The 23,535-nt window shown below is 45.7% G+C and overlaps 1 protein-coding gene across 4 annotated transcripts in view; it reads left to right on the top strand.

Moving 5' to 3' along the window:
• The first annotated feature begins 432 nt into the window (after window positions 1–432).
• Window positions 433–23,535, top strand: part of Dll (homeotic protein distal-less) — a 74,623-nt gene continuing 51,520 nt past the window's right edge. The window contains exons 1-2 of one of the 4 annotated variants that reach the window (XM_012485066.3): window positions 433–2,254; window positions 9,580–9,803. In XM_012485066.3, coding sequence (XP_012340520.1) covers window positions 1,771–2,254; window positions 9,580–9,803 — 708 coding nt within the window. In that variant the 5' untranslated portion in view covers window positions 433–1,770. Of the gene's footprint in view, window positions 2,270–9,561; window positions 9,804–23,535 lie in introns of all 4 variants that reach the window. The other 3 variants (XM_012485064.3, XM_003692602.4, XM_012485063.3) reach the window with 3 other exon arrangements.

The following is a 23,535-nucleotide window of genomic DNA, read 5'->3' as shown; positions in this document are numbered from 1 at the left end:
GTTCCATGCATACAAGCGTAGTTGCTGGTCGAAGCGTGGTCTCCGGCTTTCTTTGCCAAGCTATACCCCCGACGGAGTCTGTCGGGAGTAGTGGCAGCGTAGTACGCGCACGACGAACGAAAAGGGTCCCCGGGCAGGTAGAGAAAACACCTCGACGAGCGAAGGGGCCCCGAGGGTGTCAGGAATCGAGGGGCGTGGCCGAGTTACGCCACCGCCCACACGGACACCATAATGGCCTCCGCGCGGCCAATCGAACGGCTAGACGTCACAGCCGCGGAGTGGGGGAATGGTGGAGCGGCCAATCGGTGGGCGCGCTAACGGCCGGCGTGGGCGTGGCCTTGAGTGGCGCCACCGCGGCGACTTTCGGAAACCGTGCACCGGGCTCCGGGGAGAGGCTCGGGCTTCATTATGTATCATTATACCGGTCCGCGCCGCGCGGTGTGCACTGCAGTTACTGGGCCAGGCGCGCGTGTGTGCTTTTCTCTCTTCTTCGTCGCCGTCGTCGCCTTCTTCTTCTTCTTCTTACTTCTGTACCCTGGCCGGCGCATCGTCGTTACCGTTTTCTCACGTCGACAACCACGTCGGCCGAGCCACGATGCTCATCGGCGTCGAATAATCACGGCATACGCGCGTGTGGAAAAAGCACTTGCTGGCTGCCGCTGAACGAGAGCGAGCGTGCGCGCGCGCGCACGCCTCTGTGTCATCGGCGTACAATTAAATCACGCAGTTCGCGCGAGTGTACTGTCACGATAGGACCGCACAGTATTCGGATCGACAGATTACCGGTCCCCCGTCGGACGAGTTGGACCGCAAATTACGATACCGCCGATCTTGGGGATTTCCGAATTCGGCCAAAGTGTCCCTCCAAATAAGCCGGGGACCTCGACCCGGTGTGGTGCACGATCGAGGCGTGATTAACAGTGACGGTAATTGAGATCGCGGTCGGGTGGATCGAGAGCGCGATACCCGCGCTCCGTCGCGCAGTGAAAAGAATCGCACATCAATGGCCGGTTTACGCGGTCGTGGAGAACGTTACCGCGAATCAATGACGAGCTGACGCGTGACGAGCTCGCACAGTGACGCACGACACTTCCTGTGCATGACTTTGGTGTACATCCTTTGTCGCCATACAAACAACAACAGTTGGATTCAGTTCCGTGAAAACTGCTACGCGGGTGAAGTGCTTTTCAGTGATTTTAACTGTAATCGATATAACTCAAACTTTCACCAAAAAATTTCTCGTATAAGTGTGTATACGTGTGAACACGTGAGAGGAACAATATACATATATATACATATATATAATCAAACCCAGTGACAATTACAGTGACAGTTACAGCGATTGATCTAATCAACTTCGAGTCAACGAACAACGATCTGTCTCTTTCATCGCCACCATAGTGAAATCAGCCAAATCATCCACGTGAAAAAAAAAAAAAAAGGAAGAAATAAATCATCAAAAAAATCGAAGATGTCATCTCTTCTGCTCACCTACGATCCAACATCGTATCCGTGATCCAACAGTGAGGAGTCGCGAATCGTGAAACAGAGGCCCCCAAGATTCGGGCCCCGTACGGTGTTCGCGCGACGGCGGCGGCGACGACGTCGTCGGCGAGTTTGTCCGCGAGAACCGTAGGCTGTGGCGGCGGCATCGACGTCGCGACTAAGGTGGAGCGTCCGGGCAGCACGACGACGCTCAACTTCACGGACCTGGGGAGCCCATTCGGGGCGGGCGACCCCTGTCCGTCTAGTACCCCGACCCCGAACAGCATGTCGGGTGGCGGTGGACCGTCAGGCGGAGGCGGTGGCGGCGGTGGCGGTGGTGCGGGTGCAGGAGGCGGTGGTTCCGACATGGAACAGCATCTTCATCACACGGGGCTTGGCTCGGTGACACCTGGACCACCCGGCGGGAACGGCGGCGACAGCACAACCTCGAGCACGCCTGTCTCGCAGAGTGGCAAATCGGCGTTCATCGAGCTGCAACACAATAATCTGTACAACCCTGCCAGCCTGCGTGGCGGTTACCCAGGTGGGCACAATGTGCCCGGCGCCCATCAGTTCTCCCATCAAGTCGGGGCGCTAAGTCACCAAACGTCCGGACCAGGCAGCGGGAACCAGCAACACGCGGATGCAGGATTCCCCAGTCCTAGGTCCGCGCTGGCCGGATATCCGTTCGCGCCCATGCATCAGCACAACGCTTACGGATATCACCTGGGATCGTACGCGCCCCAGTGTCCCTCGCCGCCCAAGGACGGTGAGTACCCTAACTGTATGTATTCGCAGCCATTTTTATATTTCTATTATTAGAATAGTTAATCTAGTTGTTGGCCTCCTCCGTCTCTCGAAATCAGTGGTCAATCGTTGTCGTGATCGTGGGTCGTGAGGATGTTGTTCGATTTGGTTGTCTTAAGCGTAATATTTTGCTGATTTCTTGGGACGAGGAGGCGTTGGAAGGTTCACGGTGATGATTGCTGTGTCGATTTGTAATCAATCAATTGTGGATGAGGTTCGAAATCATCGTGAACTTTTCAAAGTTTTCGATCAGACGATTTGAAATCAATTTTGAATTGGAGATGCGCTAAATATCCGTGGACTTCAACTGTCGAACAGATTATAAAGAAACATCGTGCCAGCCTCGTGATTATGCGATTATAATATTTCCTAATTCCTCGCATGTCTGATCCCGTCGGTAGATTTCTACTTAAGATGCGTTTAGTCTTGCGTGTTTAGTCTTAAGTGAAAATTCATATTCGCCATTCCATAACTCCAGTCATAATTCATTCGATAATTACATAGAGACGATACTGCTTTGCTTCTAACATCACTTAATGGTTTCATTATCTAATCTTCGAAGAATCCTCCGTACGATAGATCGGATCAATGGAAATACGTCACGTGTGTCGATTGACGTAAACTGGAAATCGTGAATCTCTTGCCTCGAACGTTGATTTCTCGCGTGGAAGGAGTCTCTGTTCACGAAAAAAGGAACGAAAACGGAAGAGAGAATCTAGAGTGGCAGGTAGTGGTCGGTCGACGGCCTGGACAGGCACAATAACGTCCGAGAAGCGGAATAAGATATACGACTAGGAAAGAGAATCCTCTTGGGACCCGAAAAAGTCCCGCAAAGCGGCTAACGAACGAAACAAAAAGCCCCCCCGGCAGAATGAGAATAGTCGCGGCCTCCCAGTGTCCTCGAGAAACGCTGTTAGATATTCAAACAGCCGAATACGCAACTGTTTCATTTTCCTCACCTTCTTCTTCCTCTTTTTCTTCTTTTTCTTTCTGCTCAATTTCTTTCAAATTCAAGTATATATAATTGAAATATATTTGCACTAATTTATAGAATTGGAATACTAGGATATTGGTTCTCAATTCGATTTTCATACTAGTAAATCGATTATGAATGTTTATGAAAAATTTTATTATTTTATTTTTGAAGAAAAGTTTTATTGGAAAGTGTGGATATTTCCAAAATTTTTCGAAACATGTTCGAAAATGTTAAAATGGATGAAGTTGATATAAAAAGATACTATATTAATTGGTAAATAGAACATTACAAAGATGAAAGAGCGCGCAAAAATTCAAAGAAAATTGTTTTCTACAATGTGCACACGGTGTCGCAAGTATTTATTATGTTTGCAAATGTGTTAATTCGCGTAAACATCGACAATCTATTATTAAAACAATTTTAATACTCGTTTCTATTTCCTTCTTCATTAAATATACGCGCGATAATAAATGGATACTAAATTTCACCAATGTCATAAATATAATTATTCGTTTACACATTCTTATCTCTGAATTTCCCGGTGTTCATCGCGAAAGAAAAGTCGGTATCGATCCTTCACTAACTAACCTTGTCGCCACGACGAATGGAAAAAGAAGAAAACGACCAGTCGTCGTTTTAGTATTATTCGTTCGAATACATTCCACCATCGGTGTAGTATCGTCTCTCCAATGAAGCTGTCATCCACGAATCGACGGCCACGAACAACAATATCCCCCTGCCTCGATGCAAACGTACAATATTCAGTTCTTTAGACGCGACGGTATTCACGACACGGAAGATCCTAAATTAATTGAAGAGGAATTTACACGAGTTTCTCTTCTTCTTCTTCCTTTTTCTTTTTTTCTTTTTTCTCTTCTTTTTTTTTTTCTCATTTCGTGGAAACTCTCGCTTTAGATGCACGCTTCTACCTGTCCTATACGAGGGGAGACAATCGACAACCCTCTGAGAACCCTTTCCACCCTCGTAAATTAATAATGACCGATGTTCTTCTTCCACCTGTCTTTTACCCCCGTGAACGCGCACGTTCCAACGTTTCTGCATTATGGAAACCACGGGAGGCTTTCACCCATTGGTACCACCCCCCTCGGATAGTTCGTAAGCACAGGCATATCGGTTATAGATAATCTTAAATCGGTGAGTTTATCGAAATTGCTATGAGAATAAAAAAAAAAAAAAAAAGCACCGATGAATCTCCGATGAGGAAGCGTATCGAAAGGGGTTCGTCCCTTGAAATACAGTGTGGCGAATTACGCGATATCGTTCGTTTCTTCTCTAATGGAAGAATCCTGTAAACGATCGCAAGGGTTGAATTCTCGGCAATTTTTCCGATCCTGATATTTTTACATCGATCGCGATTAAATTGGAAATGCTTGACCATCGACTGGGCCGAAAGAAAGAAACGCGTGTCATTTTCCAAGGGTTGGGATCGGCGACGTAACGTAATGGGCGACCGTTCTACCATGTGGGTTCTTTCAGTGGCCACGACCACGTTCCGTGGAATCGTTCAGATTATAGGTCATTTTCTCTCATTAGGATGACAATTTTTTCGTGCCCGGTTTTCATAAACCATTAGAACGAGTACTCCGATGGGATAGAATTATGACGAGTACGTAAAAAACCGGATCGGCCGGCTAGAAAATTTCGCTCGAGGGAGTTGGATCTCCGGCCGACGAATTGCCACGACCGCGTGTCGTAGTATCGTAATGTCGCGTCCATTTTCATTAAAGTGTTGTGACGATAATGCGGAAATTGATTTATCGAACGATCTCGCCACGTGTCGCTCCGTTCATTTATCGATCGTTCCCCGATCCTCGTAGATCATTCAGTCGCAATTACTTTTTCCTCCCGTACATTTTCCATTTTTTCCTCCTCCTCTTTTTTTTCTTGTCGCACTTCTCACAACACGCGTCTTCCGCGTTGTAACGCGAGATTCGTCGTAATTGTACCGCGATAATTGGTTAATTCGAACGTATCGTGTGCCGATCGTTAGGGATTAATCGTTTACGAGAAGGCTCGTTTACGCGTGTGACAAATTGCGACGAAAGAATTTACTCGTCGTTCCTCTCGTAATCCTCGTTTGTCCCGCTGATGAAGGCGATTGAATTAATTAAATAATAAATATCGTTTTAGAATCGCGATCGAGTTAATTACCAAGATGCACGCCATTGTTTGCACATCCTCCTCGAGCTTCTCTAACCACCTGTGCCGCCACTTTCAGCTAGCTTTTTTTTTTGTCAAAATACTCGATACGTTTTACCATTCTACAATAATAATATTTCAGAAAAGAGAAGAATTCGTAGAATGTTCAATTGAAAATTTTCCTCGAAACTTTTAATCGAAATTATTTTATTTTAAAATTCCCACGATTATATTTATCTTCTCCAAATATATTTTCATATTCCTATCCAAGTGTTTTCAACAAGTTGATATTTATATATATATATAAAGGAATAAAAAATCATTGACATCGTTGACAACGAGATTAATTACGAGACAAGATCCGATGAAAGGAAAAATACACGGTCTAACTAACACATTTCGAAATCATCGGGCGTAAAATTTCTTCCATCAATTTCAATACCTCTAAATGAAGTCATCGGGTACTTGACCGACTACGACGCTTTAGAGTCGAGAGAATACGAAAGGAGAGACGAGATCGTGTACACAATTGTCCAAGATCCTCTGCACGATTTCACACTCGACGATGCGCAAACATTGCCTCCCTCCCGATAGAATATATCGGCGAGCAATCTCATCGTCGCGACAAATGAACCAGCCATTAACATCGTTCCTCTTCGTGCTTGCCCTTCTCCCACTTCGTTCCCTCCCTTGTCATCGCCCTCCCCTCCCCCCCTCCCGCCCTCCCCACCCCATCCGCGTCCAGAGTTGCAGCGAGGAGCGAGCAAACGCGCCCGTGGAATCAGAATCCAATTAGCGTGGCTACCTTTACCGAACTCTACATTAGTCACTGGACCTGGCAGCGACCAACCACCAGGCCAAATTAATCCGGAACGGTTCAAAGACAATGCGCGCCCCTCGAACTCGCCCCCGTGCCCGGGGTGATGGATTAGGTATTAAACGGTTGTTTTCACAAGGATTAGCGTCCCACCGAGGCCTGTGGAGCACGCCTGCCTGCGGATCCCCAGACTCGAGCGCTACACTCGAGCCAGAGGTGGATGACGGCGTCGAAGACGACGATGGCCCTCGATCCTCGTCTCGTGCTCATCTCGCCCGGAGGATTTTGCACGGAAGTCGTGTTTTCTCTGGCGTAGATACATCCGTAGATATCGTGCCGCTGCCACTCAACCGGATCCTGGCTCGTCCCCCCCCCCCCCCCCTCTCCTCTCTCCAGCTGACAATGAGAAAAGTAGGGTTCGAATGGTCGTCACGCAAAGTGCACCGGTCGCGGCTAGCTGCAGCGATCCGCACGATAAACTATTCGTCTAACTCTTCTAACTAGCGTTTTTTCCAACGTGCAACTCGAACAGCTTCCAGGAGGCGTTATTTTTTTGATCCGAAACTTATTCGATTTTCGTGGAAACCGTACCGGGAACTTTGTACCGGGCGTCAGACATATTTATGCATACTTACTCATATACATACGAATGAGAGAATGCTTTTGTTTCTTTACAAACGATTTTCGAACTGATGTTCACACGTTATTATTGCTCGTTTCAGAAGCGATGCAGACGCAAACATTAATAATATATTGCAATAATCTTCTGTATTTTTATTTCTCATTTTTTTTTGTCTCTCCTTTTTACCAATGTTAAATTTCCTAATTTTTCTTCAACAAGTAAGTTTCGTTTCGTAAATTTATTTCTATTCTTCTATATATCAGCAACATTCCTTCCAAAATGAAGGAACTGACCAACGATTACAAACGATTATCGAGAAGAAAACTAGTAGGGAACTTGATCTGCATCTTCTCTAAATGATTCGTCTGCTTCTCTCCTCGGTCACAGACGACGCATCGGTGTTTTACGTTCCACGATCGAGGGTATATATAGGCGAATATTGCCTCTTCGAGGACGATTATTCCCGTTGAATAACGTCGGTGGATCGATCGATCGCGTACACGCGAAAATCGGGAAGGGAGGTTGCGAAGGAAGTTGGGGAACGCACGATCGTTCGCAAATGAGCGAATTACGGCAAAGTAGTAGTTTCACCGCGACGCGAACGGTTTTCAGCGGCCGTTTTGCATACGGCCGAGCGTTAATGATCTCGCAACGCGGCCGCTCTACACCCGAGAAAAATGTGTCGTAAAACCGTAAACTCCTTTCGTCCACCGATTTTTCTTACTCGGCCTGCACTCGCGTTGCATCAGAAGCTGTGATTAACAGACGGTTGATCGGCTAATCAATGGCCAACGAGCGGCGATAAATTCGTTGTGTTCGTGATAAGAAAGGCGATTCGATACTGCGTGACACTCTCCTACTATTACGCATGTGTTCCATTTGTGGGAATTTACGAATGGATTCTTGTTTTCAGAAGATTTATGGAATACTATTTTATAGGCGAATATTCTTTTTTAATCGAACGAATAATATTTTTATTCGTATTCGTAGTCGACATTGATAAGTAAAAGAGAAATTTTAATGGTTCTTAATGATTCTTTGCAATGAAGTTATATCGATAAGAAGAAGATTTTTCGCGAGTGATCGAATACGTGACAAATTCATAAAAACACATAGATTACAATCAGTATTATATTAGTCACTTATCATGTTAAAAAAGCACATATTTAATCTAAACACAAAAAAACAATTAGAATATAAGATTGACTGACAGTATATAAATTTTCAAACAGGAAATGTTATAATTATTTCGTTATTCCTTTACTATTCTCAAAACACAAGTGTATAAATATTGCTTCTCCGCCCAATTAAACTCAAAGGTATAATACTTTTCAATAATTCTCGGAAGTAAATATCAGTCATTACATGAAAATATACATATATATAAAGCACTACAAACAGATAACAAAACAGCCTCGTTACTCGTTTCAAAGTGATGCGATATATATTCGGTGACATCATGACTCCTCTGACCCGCCAACGATAAAACCGATAAAAACACCAAATAAGCATTATCGCGTTCACCTGACGGGAAATCGTGTAGGTTAATGTATTCGACGATACGACAGCGCAAAAAGCGTCTCGTTGAACGAAGGACACCGCCTTTTCGAAGAATCTTTGCCTATGGAAACATCGCGTATATCAACACGCGATTGCTCATTCGTCACCATGTGGTGTATCCGCGAGGATAAGCAGTCGTGCAGAGGGGATCGCTCGTTAATAAAATGTATCTGCTGTATTACGCGTAATCAGAATTACGACAGTGTCGTTTCGCGATCGATCTCGTGGATCCACGGCTCACCCCTTACACGCCTTCGCCTCCCTTTCTGCAATAAATCATAAGAATTTTACGTCGTCGTCGTCGTCATCGTCGTCGCGTGTGTATATATGTGTATATATGTGTGTGTGTGTACGTGTTTGTGTGTGTGTACAGTGTACGCGGCATCGTATGCATGCAAAATTCGGTATCGCTAATTCCAGATTGTGATTATAATTTCAGATTTCGTCGTTTTTTTTTCTTTCCTATTCCATTTTTTCTTTTGTGAAACACGAAGGAAGGAAGCATGGGAAGGAAGTTTAAATTAGAGGCCATGCTTTTGATACTTACTCGGCGAATTTTCATCATCTGTTGACATTTCCTTGAAATCAGCATCGGTGGAAAATGACAAGGCTCGGCTGTTTGGATTTCTAAATGACTGTGTTACACGTTCAAGGATTCACACCGTGCGCCGTATTACGCTACATTGTAATTAGGGTATAAACATAATGGCGCGATCGTACGTACGATAGCGTTGGCCGGGCTGGCACGATGCGTTTATTTAGTCGGTGCGTAATTATTCGATGATTAATTTATAACAATTTTTTTTTAATTAATTACACTATGGTTAGCACTCCGATATTGTTCGCCGCGATAGCGATCACACGTGGCAAATTACACGAGATTAATCACGATTTATCGCGGCTACCTACACCCGAACCTTTGTCGCGATCTTCGACGAGCCTTTCATCCTCTTTCCCTCCATCCACAGGTTTCCAACACCTCTACGATATCTTTTGCCTTCGTCTCTTTGCCTTTCTTTCCCAATCTTTTCCGTTCATTCTTTCTAAAAAGGACGTCGAATCTTTCAACTTTCTGTTCAATTTCTCTTTAGTTCGTACACAATCGGTGACGAGGATTCTGAAAGTTGATATTAGGGTGGTGCATGTTCGCAGACCTCTCGCCATTGGGTGACAAGGGTGGCAGTCTGGTCGACGAGCTTGGAGGTGGTGGCGGCGGTTCCTTGAGGAACGGTAAAGGGAAGAAGATGAGGAAACCACGGACGATTTACAGCAGCCTTCAGTTGCAACAGCTCAACAGGCGGTTCCAGAGAACGCAATACCTCGCGTTACCGGAAAGAGCGGAGCTTGCGGCGAGTCTTGGATTAACGCAAACGCAGGTCAGTTTCTTCTTCTTCGAGTCGTCTTCTTCTTCTTCTTCTTCTTCTTCTTCTCTTTCATTTTTTTTCGCGCTTTTTTTTCTCTTCCCCCCGCGATCAATCCTCCTTCTCTCTCACGGAAGTACCGATCTAACGTGTTCTCACGTGCACGTGATCGTCGACGAAGATGATGCACGCCCGCACTCGTCACGCGAAACAACACGCGGATATATGTTGTTCCGTGACTCTTTACGCCTGGAATCCACTGTGTTTTCACGTTATCTCGGCAATTAAGTCCAGGTTTCCATGAAAATTTCATTCGGTTCAGCTCCGTACGCCGGGAAAATCCCTCTACGGAAACCAGTAATATCTTCCGATGTTACATTCAGAAGAAGATATAATTGAGTTCGGGTGAGATATATACGACTATTTCAATGATGCTCAGGTTTAATTTAACCCATGTATTATTCCTACCTAGAGAGATTATCACATAGCGGAGTCGAACGGTCGTCGTATTTTATTTTTACACCCCGATGCCACGTTTCCAATTGCCGCAATGAATTTTATTGCACCGAGGTACCGTTAGCGCGATACAGTATCGTAAAACGCTTTTAAATTAATTTAAACTTAAGAATTCGCCTAAGAATACTACAAATTTTCCAAATTAGAAAATCTCTTCTAGAAGCCTTAAATATCAAGATATTTCTTAAACAAATCCTTTTTTTATTTACTCAATCCGCGTAGGGGTTTAATCTTCCAAGATTTCGTATCCGAAATTGGGACGAAACATCGATCTCTCCCACGACTCTTTCATTTTTCCATTGAGAAAGCCGGGTGTGTCGCGTTTCTCGTGGGAAACTTTAACGCGATATTCGCGAGTCATGTTTCCACCCCTCGAAACCACGAGGAGATCCTGTTGCGCGCAGAGTCCAGTGTAACAGGAGCCGCCAGGATGGACGGCATCTGTCAACATTATCGGCACAAATGACTTTACTAAATCACCGATCCGCCACGCCCTGGACATCGGGGATAGGGTTGGCACAGCCTTGTCGTAGAGGAACGGAGCGCCGCGGCGAAACGTTAACGAGGCCATCGTAAATTATCGTTGCGTCCGAACGATCGCGAAGTTTTTCAGCTTTCCACTAGGTGGACATCGCGGTGGACAGGCTTTCCCCTAATTATCAGGCTCGGTTTCCAATTAACGATTTATTAAGGGAGGGAGCCGTGGTCAAAAGCTAATTGGAGCCGGTCTCCTCGAGGCCATGAATTTCTCGCGGATAGTCCCACAGTTTCCAATTAACGATTTATTAGATCGCGCCTCCGAGCTAATTGTAACGAGGTTGAAATCTACCTTTGCCTCTGATACACCGGCGTTCAATAGATTTACGATCTCTACTCGTAGTACGATTAAACTTGCGCTCCGCGATTTTATGGGATTCCTCGAGTTTCTGTCAATTTTCAACCGAGTATTCGATCAATACCGTTGTTAAATTTCAACTTTCTTCGATTCCAATTTCAAAAAAAAAAAAAAAAAAAAAGGAAAAGAAGGGAAGAGAAATGAAATCGAGATTAATATTTCTATTCGTTTACTCGATGATTTTTATATCTCTTTATAAATATTAAATATAAATAGGCGTAATCTCACCGACAATGGAAATTGATCCTCAAATTGATTTACTTGTGCTCCGATCTCCCTTCGCTGAATAGACGTCAAAAGGCCATAGGTTTTCTCATAGGTAGACACGTTGTGATACGTAACTGCGTAATCACGGGATAACTGGCTGTCGTAGGTTGGTGATGTCGTCGCAGGGGGTCCCGGACCGGATAATTTCATTAGTCTGAGCTCCGCGGGAGTTGTTCCCCTTCCCACTTGGGCGCAGAGAGAATCGAGCCCGACGCAGGCTGATGAGTAATCGCGGCACCGTGTCAGGTTTGTTTGCAAAATAACACGGAACAAGAACCGTTTCTATCGTTGATTTTCAATAGAAGATACCTCTGGAATTGGAATTTTATTTCCAGATCCAATTTGTTACTTTCAACAGAACTTCGTAGAAAGTATCGTGTTACCCGCGTAAACTCGTTTATTCTGTTGCAAAATCTAACGCGTAAAGAAACGATATCGAGTTTCTCTCGTGAGAATTATTAAAAGTGATTGATTCAAACGTGAAAATTTACGAAGGATGTCAATAAATCCCCCTCTCGAGAATTATTAACTTTTGTCTACGGAATTCAAAGTCCTATTTATTAGTCTCGCGCAAAACTTTTTCCAAGATCTTGACGATTCGAAAAAATTCACGAAAATTTCGTGCAAGATAAATTTTTCGCGCAATTTCTTTTCTCCCTTTCACTTTAAAACCACTTTCCTCCGGGCTCTCCTTCTTTTCTCTCCCCATATAAGGGTAGTTCGCATCGAACACCATCCAAGCGTTGACGAATCACAGCCGACGCGACACGCAGAAGAGCCGTATGCATCATCGGCATCGCGGTAGCCGGGAATCTCGTTGCCGGTGCATCTCTTCAGGGTGCACCGTGTATAATCTGTAATCGGCCAATCAAGGCGTTCGAGCAAACGCCTCTGTCTGTACCGTTGGCCCTGCTACCGTCGCATCGGGTTTCTTGTCATCGCCAGGCGCAACATGGCGCCTACACAGCCTTCGGACACTCTTCCATCTTCCCTTCGTTCCTGGTCTCCTCCCCCTCGCTTCGAAACCGCTTCGTCTCTCCGTTTCTCTTTCCCGTTTGTGTCGTGTCCCTCTTACAGGGAACCTTTCCCTCCCCTCTCCTCCTTTCTTCCTTCCTTCCTTCCTCCTTTCCTTCCTTCCCTCGTTTCCCCTTTGCTTTACCGTTCGACTTTGCCACGACGAGGAAAACGAAGAGCACGAGGAATTGCGAGAAGAAGAGGAAGAGGAAGACGAAGAAGAAGAAGAAGAGAAGGAAGGAAAGAAGGAGCGAGGCGAGGTTGGAAGAGAGAAGACCACGCATCTCTTTTTCTTCGGGGCTTCAATTTGAGGACGTGGTAGCGTGCCGCCGTGTTGCCACAGGGTATAAAGAGGGAGCGAGAGGGTAACAAGGACGGCTAGTACTCGTACACGGCAAGTACATATCGCCACGAGGAGGAGCGTGTACGTGCAAAGGGGATAGACACGTAGACGCGGCTACATAGGTACCAACACGGCCGTCTGCGTTCCTGCCACGTACCTTGGGCGTGGTGGTGTTCGTCTTTTTCTTCTTCGTCTTCTTCGACCGACCAACGTGCTCGATCTCTCCTCATTGGCCCTGGGAATGCCAACGCGTCGAAACGAGATTCGAAAGTCGCGCAGGGGAAGAACGGGACGCGGAGTGAATTCGAAATCTCGATGGAACGATGTTCTACCCCTCCTGAAATCCAAATGCCAAATGATTTCTCGGCTGAACACGATTCGCGCACACCTGCGTATCGCGTCGATATTCGTAATGTTTCTCTATCGAGAGATATTCTCGCCCCCGTCGATCATTCTTTACGCTTCCTGTTATTTATTATTGAAACGGACGGATAGGGGAGGGAGACACGTAGGCGGTATCGATGTCGCGACGGTGAACGATCGAATCGGGCCATACCAACCCTCTGCCATCGATCAGCCACGGAAATAAGATAATGCCGTCAGTCAAAGGCCGATATACAAAACCTTGGATCGATCGGTTAATGTAACGCTTTTCTGCCTGCGTTCTGCCTGCGTGCAACTTGGCCAATTCGAGCGAGATTCTTCCATTCCGTTGCAGAAAACTTTCTAGAAACGCTATGCAATGTTGCATTTGTTTTCCTTTTTTCTTCTCGATTTGTGCAACAATGCGAGAACAAGAATGCGGCGAATGTACGAACGAATCGGAATTGAACAATGCATCGTGCGATCAACGATTCTTGCGTTATCCAGATAACTTCCGTATCTCTCTCGCGATCAATAAGTAGCGGCATCGTGTATCGATTGAACGATCTTGCGAAGCACGCAACGCGGAAAATCCGAGCGTTGTCGAAATCGATGCGGACTAAAGCGTGAACAACTAACTTAGCGCTTGTGTTTTAAAAAGTGGATCTTGTTAGAAGAGAGGGGGGAGGATGAAAAATAAAGATCGAACACACGATCTTTTATGAGAGGAGTTTGATACAGAAAAGACGAACTCGGGAACTTTTGATTTGATCGAACGTGACGACGTTCGTAAACGAAGAGTTTAGAAGTTGAGAGAGCGAGCGAAATCGATTGAATCGAAATTTTTATCAACCTCCGGCCGATCGTTACTTTTTTTTTTCTTCTTCTTCTTTTTCTTCACCTTTTATCCAGAGATATCGTGGAGGACCGACACTCGTCGATCAGCAAAAAAGAGAAATTGTAACGAGGGAACGCATTCTACGATGTTTTCCCTTATTTCATGCTACCGGAATGCTACGTAACACCGGATCACTTGCGAAATGTGGTCGTGGCAGACGTTGATCCGCGAATAATCACTCGCACAGTGTCTTTCCTCCCCGTATCTCCACCTTTCCCTCGCTTTCCGCTCGTTTATCTGCGTCCATTTATCTGCCTATCATTGGCGTTGGCCAGCGTAGCCACATGCCTCCACTCTTTGCCATACTACGATCTTTCGCCCATACTTGTCGCCGTATACATAGATCGCCGTTACAGATAACGAACTCAATTTCTAACGAAAATATATAAATGATAAGTAGAATTAGTTAATAATCCCAATTTGAAGGCAATATAAATTACGAGAATTCATACAAGTCGATTGACGATCGGGGCAAAAATTTTTGAATTTTTCATCCAATTTAAACAAAGTCGGCGTAATAAAACATTTATGCCTGTGCTCCTCCGTGTTCCAATCTTTATTATCAGATTCAAAGGTGGAACCCAACTATGGCGGAGCTGTACGAGTTTTGTAGGTTAGATGTATTAGATAATGGGGGGGCCCGGTCTCCAGTCGCGGAACAATGGCTCGAATATAATTGATGATTCTGCTGGACGGACTCGCGTATGAATCATTAGGTAGAACACCGCTTGTTCTACCCGGTGTTTGGCGACGGCCGGCGTGAAAGTGGTGCGCGCCAATGTTGGAACGCGAATGTCGGCCGCATTGTGTTGAGCGGCATTAGGCGGTCCGTATGGTAATAGTAATTAATATTTGTACTCGTTTGTATGTGAAAAAACTGCTGTATTCTTTATAACAATTTCCCTCCCATCTCGAATCTCCGAATAACAAGCTTCTCCGTTCAAGCTAGATTAAATTAGAACAAAGATTGATTTTCGAGTGTCAATTTTCCTCAATGAAGCTTAATTAGTACGTAATTTTAAATTTCAATTTTTCTTCTCAACTTCTAATTCTAACGTTAAACTAAAAATACAGAAAAAAGATAAAAGTGCATCGAAATATATCTAGGAATATTTCGATCGACTCGAAGTTATCGTACTCGAAAGAAACCACCTTTCAACTCACCTAAAAACCTCACCTTAAGTGCACTCGATACAAAACAAGCCTTTCTTCCAACTCGAAGGAGACCAATTAACCGGGCCAGCCGCTTTTCTCTTCTTCGATCTGGCCAGCTTTCCACCCCGCTCCTCCACCACGTCTTACTCCATTCTATTTTCCATCCAGCATTGACGGAGCTTATCGCGCTATTATCTCATCGACGCGTTAGCCGGTTCGTGCGTGTCCGGATGGGAAATGTGTCCAGCGAATAAAACTTGTACGAACGAATCAAACTCTCCCCCACCACCTCGCCTCCGTTACGCGAAACGAGTCATCGTCATCGTCCCTGCATCATCAGCTTCCGCGTTATCGACGTTCCCGCTAAATAAAACTAATAAAGGAGCGACGGATGTCTCGCTATCGGCTCGTATCTGTCGGCCGCAGGCCTACAAATGGGAAAGTTTCGCGGCGCGGCACGCGATCCGCGGCATGGCACGACTTATTATTCCACGGATCGTTCGTGCGCGCCACCCACGCGCCCACCCTTGTGTATTTTCGTACACCGAGGCGGGCGATCCACGTGAATCGTGCACGACATTGTTTAATTCAATTTTATTCCGATCTTGTTATCCGGCTACGCTCGTTAACACGATGCGTTACGTGTACCCGTTTCTCTCTTTCTCTCTCTCTCTCGGTTGTCGGGCTGCTTTTATTTATGATTTGACAGGGATCGATGATTCGTAATGAAAATGTGATAAAATTTTTTGCGTTCGAATCACTTGAATTTTGCTTGTTGCAATTTCCAATTATGGGAAAGTTAGAGATTCGGGGATGTAATGGCACGAAAAGAAATGCGTTTTTATAATAAGTTAATCTTGAGGATCTTTGGTAGTCGAGTTGTCGATAAAAGGAAACGAGTGATTCGTACGTTTAGAGATTACAACGAATCTTGTTGTAGACACTTTGTCGATATCGCTTGATACGCGTGTGAATCCTTTTATTCGTGTCCAGCCTGTTTTATTGCGCGATGTTCGGGGACGACATCGTCAAAGGCAACGACATAGGTTCAGACTTTCCCTCGGAATCGACGAAAGTTGTCGTACACGATGCTACGCGCCACAGGATTGATGTTTCCGTTGTCTAATGGGCTGCGTTGTCGCTATAATCATACGTCTTCGTATGTATACTTTCCTTCACCCAGATATACCGACAATTTTTAGTCGATCAACGTATTCCACATAAATATTGCTTCAATGCACCGGTTCTCCTTTGCGTATACATTTCATGTCTCTACACACATTTTGTCAACCTTGATACCGTATTACCTCTTTCAATACTAAGAAATCTGCACTTGAAATTACATCTTATCGATCGAATTTTCTCGAGTTTCTCTTATTTTGTGTTGCGATTGATTTCCTTCTTCTTCTTTTTTTTTCTTTTTTTTTTTTTTTTTTTTAAAGAAAAACAACGTTATCAACAAAGTGTCGTTCCAAGTCGTTCTTTAATATTTGACGCTCTTAATCGCGCGTTATTTTTTGTCCCCCGGCTGGGAAACGCATTTAACCGTTCCATGACCGATAAAAAAAGCGAATCTAGTAATACTAGTTTTTCTGCCAGGCTACGAAACCCGCGCACTATTTCGCTTGCTATTTCACGCGTGTCATACACGCCTGACGTAACTGTGTCGCGTTACCGCTTTATCCATCGATGAAAAATACGTATAGGTAATTAAATAGTGTTCAATGGGGCGAAGAATAATATTGAAAAAGAAAAATCCACGATCCGCGCACAGTTACATGTCCACCCTAGGGAAATTCTCTCGTATCCTTGAGATAATTCATTCTACTTTTTCCCTTCCTCAACCGACCGACTCTTTTGTCCAACCGACTCTCCCTTTCCACGTTTCAAACTTCTAACAAATTGTTGCGAACCGCAACAACTCGTCTCGTTTTTCCACAACCGAGATATACAAACACGAATTGCGGTGAATTTTTGCTTGAACAGTTTCATTGGAAACAATTTCGTGCGGTTTTTTAAAGTTTCGTGAAGTTTCACAATTTTGTTCGAGATGGAAAAATAAATATTTTTGAAGGAGTTCGATAATTACGAAAATTAAATTTTCTCGATCGAGAGAATTAAATTTTCCTTCATTTTGATCGTAAATTTTAAATCTAAAGTAAAAAAAAAAAAAAAAAAAAGGAAAGTAGAAAAAAGTAGAGAGAGCGTAAAAAGATGAACAAGGGAGATCGCACTTTTCCGATCGGGAGAAAGGAAAAGGAACGTAAAAGAGCGGCGGAAACTCGTCTTTCCTTTATCGATGGCTGCCGAGATGTATCCGTTCCTTGGAACTCGCATACCTTCCTTCTCTCTTCTTCAACAGTGTTGGCTGCCTCTTGAAGAAGCGGAGAAGGCCGATAATTATTTTCACGCAGCGGCGTGTTCATGTACGTGGATCGAAAGAGTTGGCGTGCCTCGTGGGACCTCCCACAGTGCCTCAAATACCAATAATTACTGGCAGACGAGTTCGATGTTTGCAGAAACGGCGGGCCGCCGCGATTCTTCCAGTACGCCACGCGAAATGCACCGTGTCGATCGCCGTCGTGAGACGGGAGCGTCATTTGTTTGCCTCGATACATTGGGTGTGATTACACACACCGATTTCTTTCAATTTTCTTTTCCTATTATTCCGGTAAATTCCTGTTAACAACCAATTATATTCGGATATTTACGTTCAACCGATAATTCGAGGGGATCGAAATAATTTTCCTTTTATCGGAATTGTCGCTCGTACAAACTGTTTTCTTTGTTTTAAATTTTTTAATAAGATTGGAAATTAATTGGAGTTTGAAATTATTTGCATCGAATTTCAATTCTTTCTCTTCTTTCTTTCTTTATCATTTAGAAAAGTTGCAACTGCTCGAACAGAACATTAACGCGAGCACAATGGTACCCGGCGCGCGGCGGGTAGATAAAGCGTACGTTTAACCTACTTCTTTTATCACATTGACACTACCCCACCGGTTACGTAACCGGCATTTCACCGTACCAATTGAAGGTTAATGAGAGTAATCACGAATAAGGTTCAATTCACGGATGATGAATAAACACGCCTTCTACTTAATTAAACAACAATTACAGATTCACCTTCCATTATTCTCGTCTCGTACCCGATTTTTACCGTTCACCTTCGTCCAATATCCGACCGGCGATACTTTTCACTCCCTCCTCCTCCCCTCCCGATTGGAAAAAGTCGGACAAAGGAACGCGGAGGAGGCGGGGGGGGAAGGGGGGGAGGACGTTCGATATTTCTGAGAAATTATTAAGAGGCGAAAACTAAAAATACCTGGACGAGAAGCGCAGGATCCCTCGGGTGGAGAACCACGGCGGAGTCGAGAAGAATTCGCGCAAAACAGGCTCGAGGGGTTTCGACCGGCAGAAGAGCGCCCTCTTCCTTCCTCCCTCGTGCGAGGAATCCCTGCACCGAGAAGGGAACGAATCCCTCCTCCCTTACCCCGCCTTCTTCGAAGATCTTTCAGGAAGATCACCGGCGGCGCATTGCGTTTCGTTTGTGGCGCACGAGCGCGCGCGCACACGCCTGCACCTGACCAACTTTATGGTAAAAAGGGCACCAGCCTACGATATCAACCCAGATCCAGACCCTGTGCTATATCTCGTAGCGGGCATAGAGAAACAGGAGAAAAGAGTAGGTGGCGATGTTATAATGTTTGATGATGGTGTGGAACGTGGAAGAAAGGAAGATGAAGACAAAGAGAGAGAGAGAGAGAGAGAGAGAGAAGGGAGTATCTTTCGCGATGGTGTAGGAATGGGTCAGCCATGGCTGAGCCAGCTTGGGGTACACACACATTATTTCAATGTTGGCAGTAATGCCTGTTATTAAGCGATGATAATGATTGGTATTATCGCGGGTTGGGAGCAGCACTGGTAGCAGCGGATATAAATCATCCTTACTTCCTTCTTGCTGGCAGTGGCCGGGCTCCGCGAGAGCTCACCTCCATGCCAAGAAGCTGTAAATAACCTGGCGAGTTGCAGCGGCGTTGCTTGGAGGTAAAGGAAAAGACTTCCTCTAGCCCAGCTTTTGTGTGTTGGTGAATCGGTCTTAGATAGGTCGTAGTCAGGCCTCCACGTTCTCTTCCTACCGTGCTACCCTCCCATGGACTTTCCCCAGACCTCGGCCCAGACCAGAAACCCGGGGCATAGCACTTCCGCTCTCTCGCCTCTTTTCCCGACATTACGCATCTCGTTAACGCGAACCGTTAACCACACGCAATCCACCGCCGCTTCTCATCGTTTCGAATCGAACTCGAGACCAAGTCGATATTCGAGCCTTTGGACATTTTCTGCCTTCGTCCATGGGGGGATGATTCACGATTCCCACGAGTAATACCCTTCCCACCGTGGTATAGTACGCTTCCATATTGCTTTCCCTCCGTTCTTCGATCTTTTTCTTCTTCCTCCTCCGTTTTTCTTCTTCGTCTTCGGTCTCACGAATTCACCCTCTCTCTCTCTCTCTCTCTCTCTCCACTCGTCTATAAATCATCGTTCGGCGCCGACGATCGAATTCACGATACCCACATCTCTCTCTCTCTCTCTCTCTCTCTCTCTCTCTCTCTCTCTCTCCGATTCCTAGAACGACGCGCAACAACAACGTCCGGGAGAGGAGTTTCAAAGTTTCATCAAGCCACGTCTGTTGGCGATGGTCCTCCTTCACTTTCTCGGCTCGACCTACGCGTGTGCGTGTTCCACGGCTTCTCCTCTCTCCCGGCTTGTGTCTAGGTTAGTTTGGCTTGTGCATCGCGAACAGTCTCTCGTGCACGTAGCTAACGGTAAGGCCAAAGGGGTGGGCAGGGGGGCACGTCCAGGCACGCCCACGCGTATCTCGATCTAATAAATCCAACATTTCGCCGGTAAATCCGAGCCCTCTCTCGTGGCAGTCGCGCACGATCTCCCCTGGAAAGAAAGAGGATCTAAGAATTCGGGGAACGGGGAACATCCACGGAGGGATCGACGAGCTTGTTCCTGAAGCCAAAATGGAACAAGTTTCTCTTTATCGGTTTTTAAACTCGACTATTTTCCGTTCTCCGCTATCTTCTCGATTGATAACTTTACGCGTAATTGGATTCTTTTTTTCTCTTTTTTTTTTCTTACAAAATGAACATGTATTTTCTTGCTTCTTATCAATGGAGATATTAGTTGGAAATACAAGTTTCGCGTAAGAAGGGTACATATTTTAGCGACCTATCAGCTACAGTACAAGTTATCTACTAGGCGCAAGTAAAATATTCCATGTGGATGGATTGTTTTCATTAATATTTAGAATTTTAGATTAAAGACTCTATTATTTCATAAGAAAATTGCGATCGTACAGGGATGTGAGGAGAAAATGACAGGGATAGACCGAATTTCATGCCACGAAAACTATAATTTCCACGAGGGATTTCTTTCCCTTAAAGAAGATCCCGCGATCTTGGAAGGTTTATCTTGCCTTCTCGCTCGTCAAACAGATTCCACTAACTATTCAACTTGACGCAAAAAAATTCACGACTTGTGCTATCCGGTTACAAATCGTCCCAGTTCGAAAACTCACGATTCGCACGCGAGTATCACCTAGAATTCTACGAGTTCTTCCGAGAAAGATTTGAAGCGAGGAAGAAAGAAGAAGAAAGAAGAGAAGTTCGCAGTTGGTGGTTGGAAGTATATTCTGGGGAAGTTTTCACAACCATCGAATTATGCATTTCACGCGGAGATAGCGGAAAGAACGTTTGTCTCTCTCTCTCTCTCTCTCTCTCTCTCTGCTTCGCGATTCATCGAATTTCATTCAATTTTTAATACAGCAAAATACAATTTTCTACCAACAAATTCCTAACTTCTCCTTACTTCTTTGAACATCACATTTCTTCTTCATCGATCAAAATTCGAAATGAACACCATCGAGGGTATCGTCCTAGCTACGAAAAAAATATCAAAACGACGAAGAAGAAAATTATCATACCTGCCCGGTGTGGTCTCCACACGTGCACGGAACAACAACCGACGAACACACATCCCCCAACATTATCCAAATTATACAAATTCCCGCACGATGTCCCGAATCGTTCCCCGAAGCGAGCACGAAAAGCCAGAAGTTGAGCTGCCCACGTAGATGCTTTAAAGTGACACCGAAGAAGAGAAGAATCGAGAGGAGGCCCGAAGGCACGAAACGAAACGGCCCCTCGGGGTTACCGAACTCCTCTCGGGCTCCCCTGGCAAAAACTCGGGAATTTGCAAAAATGAACAATTATAGGAATCCAGAGTAGCCGTCCCGGGTTCCTTCATCCCGTCTCCTTTTCCTCGTCCTCCTCTCTCCTTTTCTCGTTCGCGTATCCGTCCTCCGCTCGCGCGGCAACCACCTCGACCAGGTGGAGGGAGGACGAATGCGCGGGTCGTTTGAAGTGGCAGAAGCGCGTCCCCGCGCTTTTGCTTTCTCGGTTTCTTACCCGGAGTCGCCTTCTTCTTCTTCTTCTGCCTCCTCCTCCTCCTCCACCGCCCTTCTCTCAGCCAGCGACAGCCGCTCTCTCTCTCTCTCTCTCCTCTCCCTTCCTCTTTCTCCATCAGGTCAGCCCTTTCGGTATTCGTTTGTTTCATGGCGGCTCCCCTTCGCGTCTCTCTCTCTCTCTCTCTCTCGTTCTCCGCGTCCTTCCTCCTCGTTCAACTTCACCCTTTCCTCTACCCATCTCACCGTTGCACACAAGCCTCGACGTTCCTCCGCTCGCCTTCTATTGCCGCCAAGGCGACCCTATGTACACCGCATAGTTGCGGCATTGCTCCGGGCCGGGCCTCGTTTTACAACCCTGTACCGGCTTCGTGGGGAGGTGCGGACCTCCTTAGGTGTTCATCTACTACTACTCCACGGGTATATATTCTTCTTCTTTGTTTGCCGTTCTTCACCCGTTGCTCGGATCCACGTGGAGCGGATTCTTTTCCAGGAGAGGATTCGATCGGGCGGTTAAGGACGACTAAGGGAGTGAGAGAGAGAGAGAGAGAGGGGGAGGATGGTTGAGATTGATATCGATTCCTACGATTCAGGAAATGATGTATTTCGGTTGAGGTGTAGAAGATTGCAGCCGGATATCTTGGCTGGATTATTGACGAACAGGTGCGCACTGTTACGTAATCGCGAGTTACGTGAGGCGGTTTATTTTTACTGTGAGAATTTCCGTGAGGCGAGCCACGACCTTGATTGACAGCCTATGTATATATCGATTCAATTTATCGGACTGGCTCGCGTTCCTCGGAAACGGAATTAAATTAAATTAAGCCGAAACTCGGTGTACGCGGTTTCGTGCGTGTTTCACGGTTTTTCGAAAACCGATTCGTCGAGGCCAGCCCTCGCTTCCGGAAACGCGAGACACGTTAATTGAGCGAAAAAAGGAAGAAAAGAAAGAAAGGAAGGCTATCTAATATAATATCGCGAAAGGAAAACGAGCATCTGCGAGTCGGGACAACCCGTTTCCAATCGGCACGATCATCTCCTCAACCACTTTTCCCCCTCGCGCTTCTTTTTCCCTTTCTTATCATTGACATCGCGTAACTCGGTTGCCTGAGAATCTCATTTACTTCCAACACCGTACACCGTATCTTACACTTCGTAACGTAACGTGAATTTCCACCAGTTTCTATCAATTCCTGTTTTCAATCCAATGTTTAATTCGATCGTTAATATAATCGATCGAATTCATTGATCTACCAATTTTGAGAATAGTTGAGAATCGCAATTGTAATTTCGATATCGATTCTACTTACACAGGGATATACTTTGCCTCGCGTAATTAATTAATTTCTTCGTCGACTAAATTCTCCCCCGGTACTTTTTCCAAGCGAAAGAACGTTGTCGACAGGTTCGGGAACCTGATCCCGTGGCTCGAAGAAGAACGTGTCGCTAGATTCCGGAGGTGATGACAAATGTGGCGGGCCGATGAATTCGCCATCGTCCGCGACACATCGGCATCGATTATTCATTCGGTACATGGGTAAAAATCGAGCGGGCAAAGACACGTGGGCTCGAGCTGGCGCAGAAGCCGATCGTCCGGGCGCGACCGAACGTCCTGTTTCATTTCGTATTCAGGCTGCGCATGCGCCAGTTGTCACCGCTGACACATCGTTCGTCAATCCGTTTCTGCACACAAAGCTGTGGCGGGAAGAATAAAAAGGGCCGTGGGTTCGGAGGCAGTGCGCACCCCGAGCAACGTCTCAATCGGGCATCGATCGCCGATCGATCGATCCACCGACGTCTTCTTCTTCCACGGAGACGTGCAAC

Source organism: Apis florea, unplaced genomic scaffold, assembly GCF_048593485.1.
Source record: "Apis florea isolate Af1SG1 unplaced genomic scaffold, ASM4859348v1 contig_3587_pilon, whole genome shotgun sequence".
NCBI lineage: Eukaryota > Metazoa > Arthropoda > Insecta > Hymenoptera > Apidae > Apis > Apis florea.
Note: the sequence above shows the minus strand (reverse complement) of the source record. Positions and strands in the feature narration are given on the sequence as shown.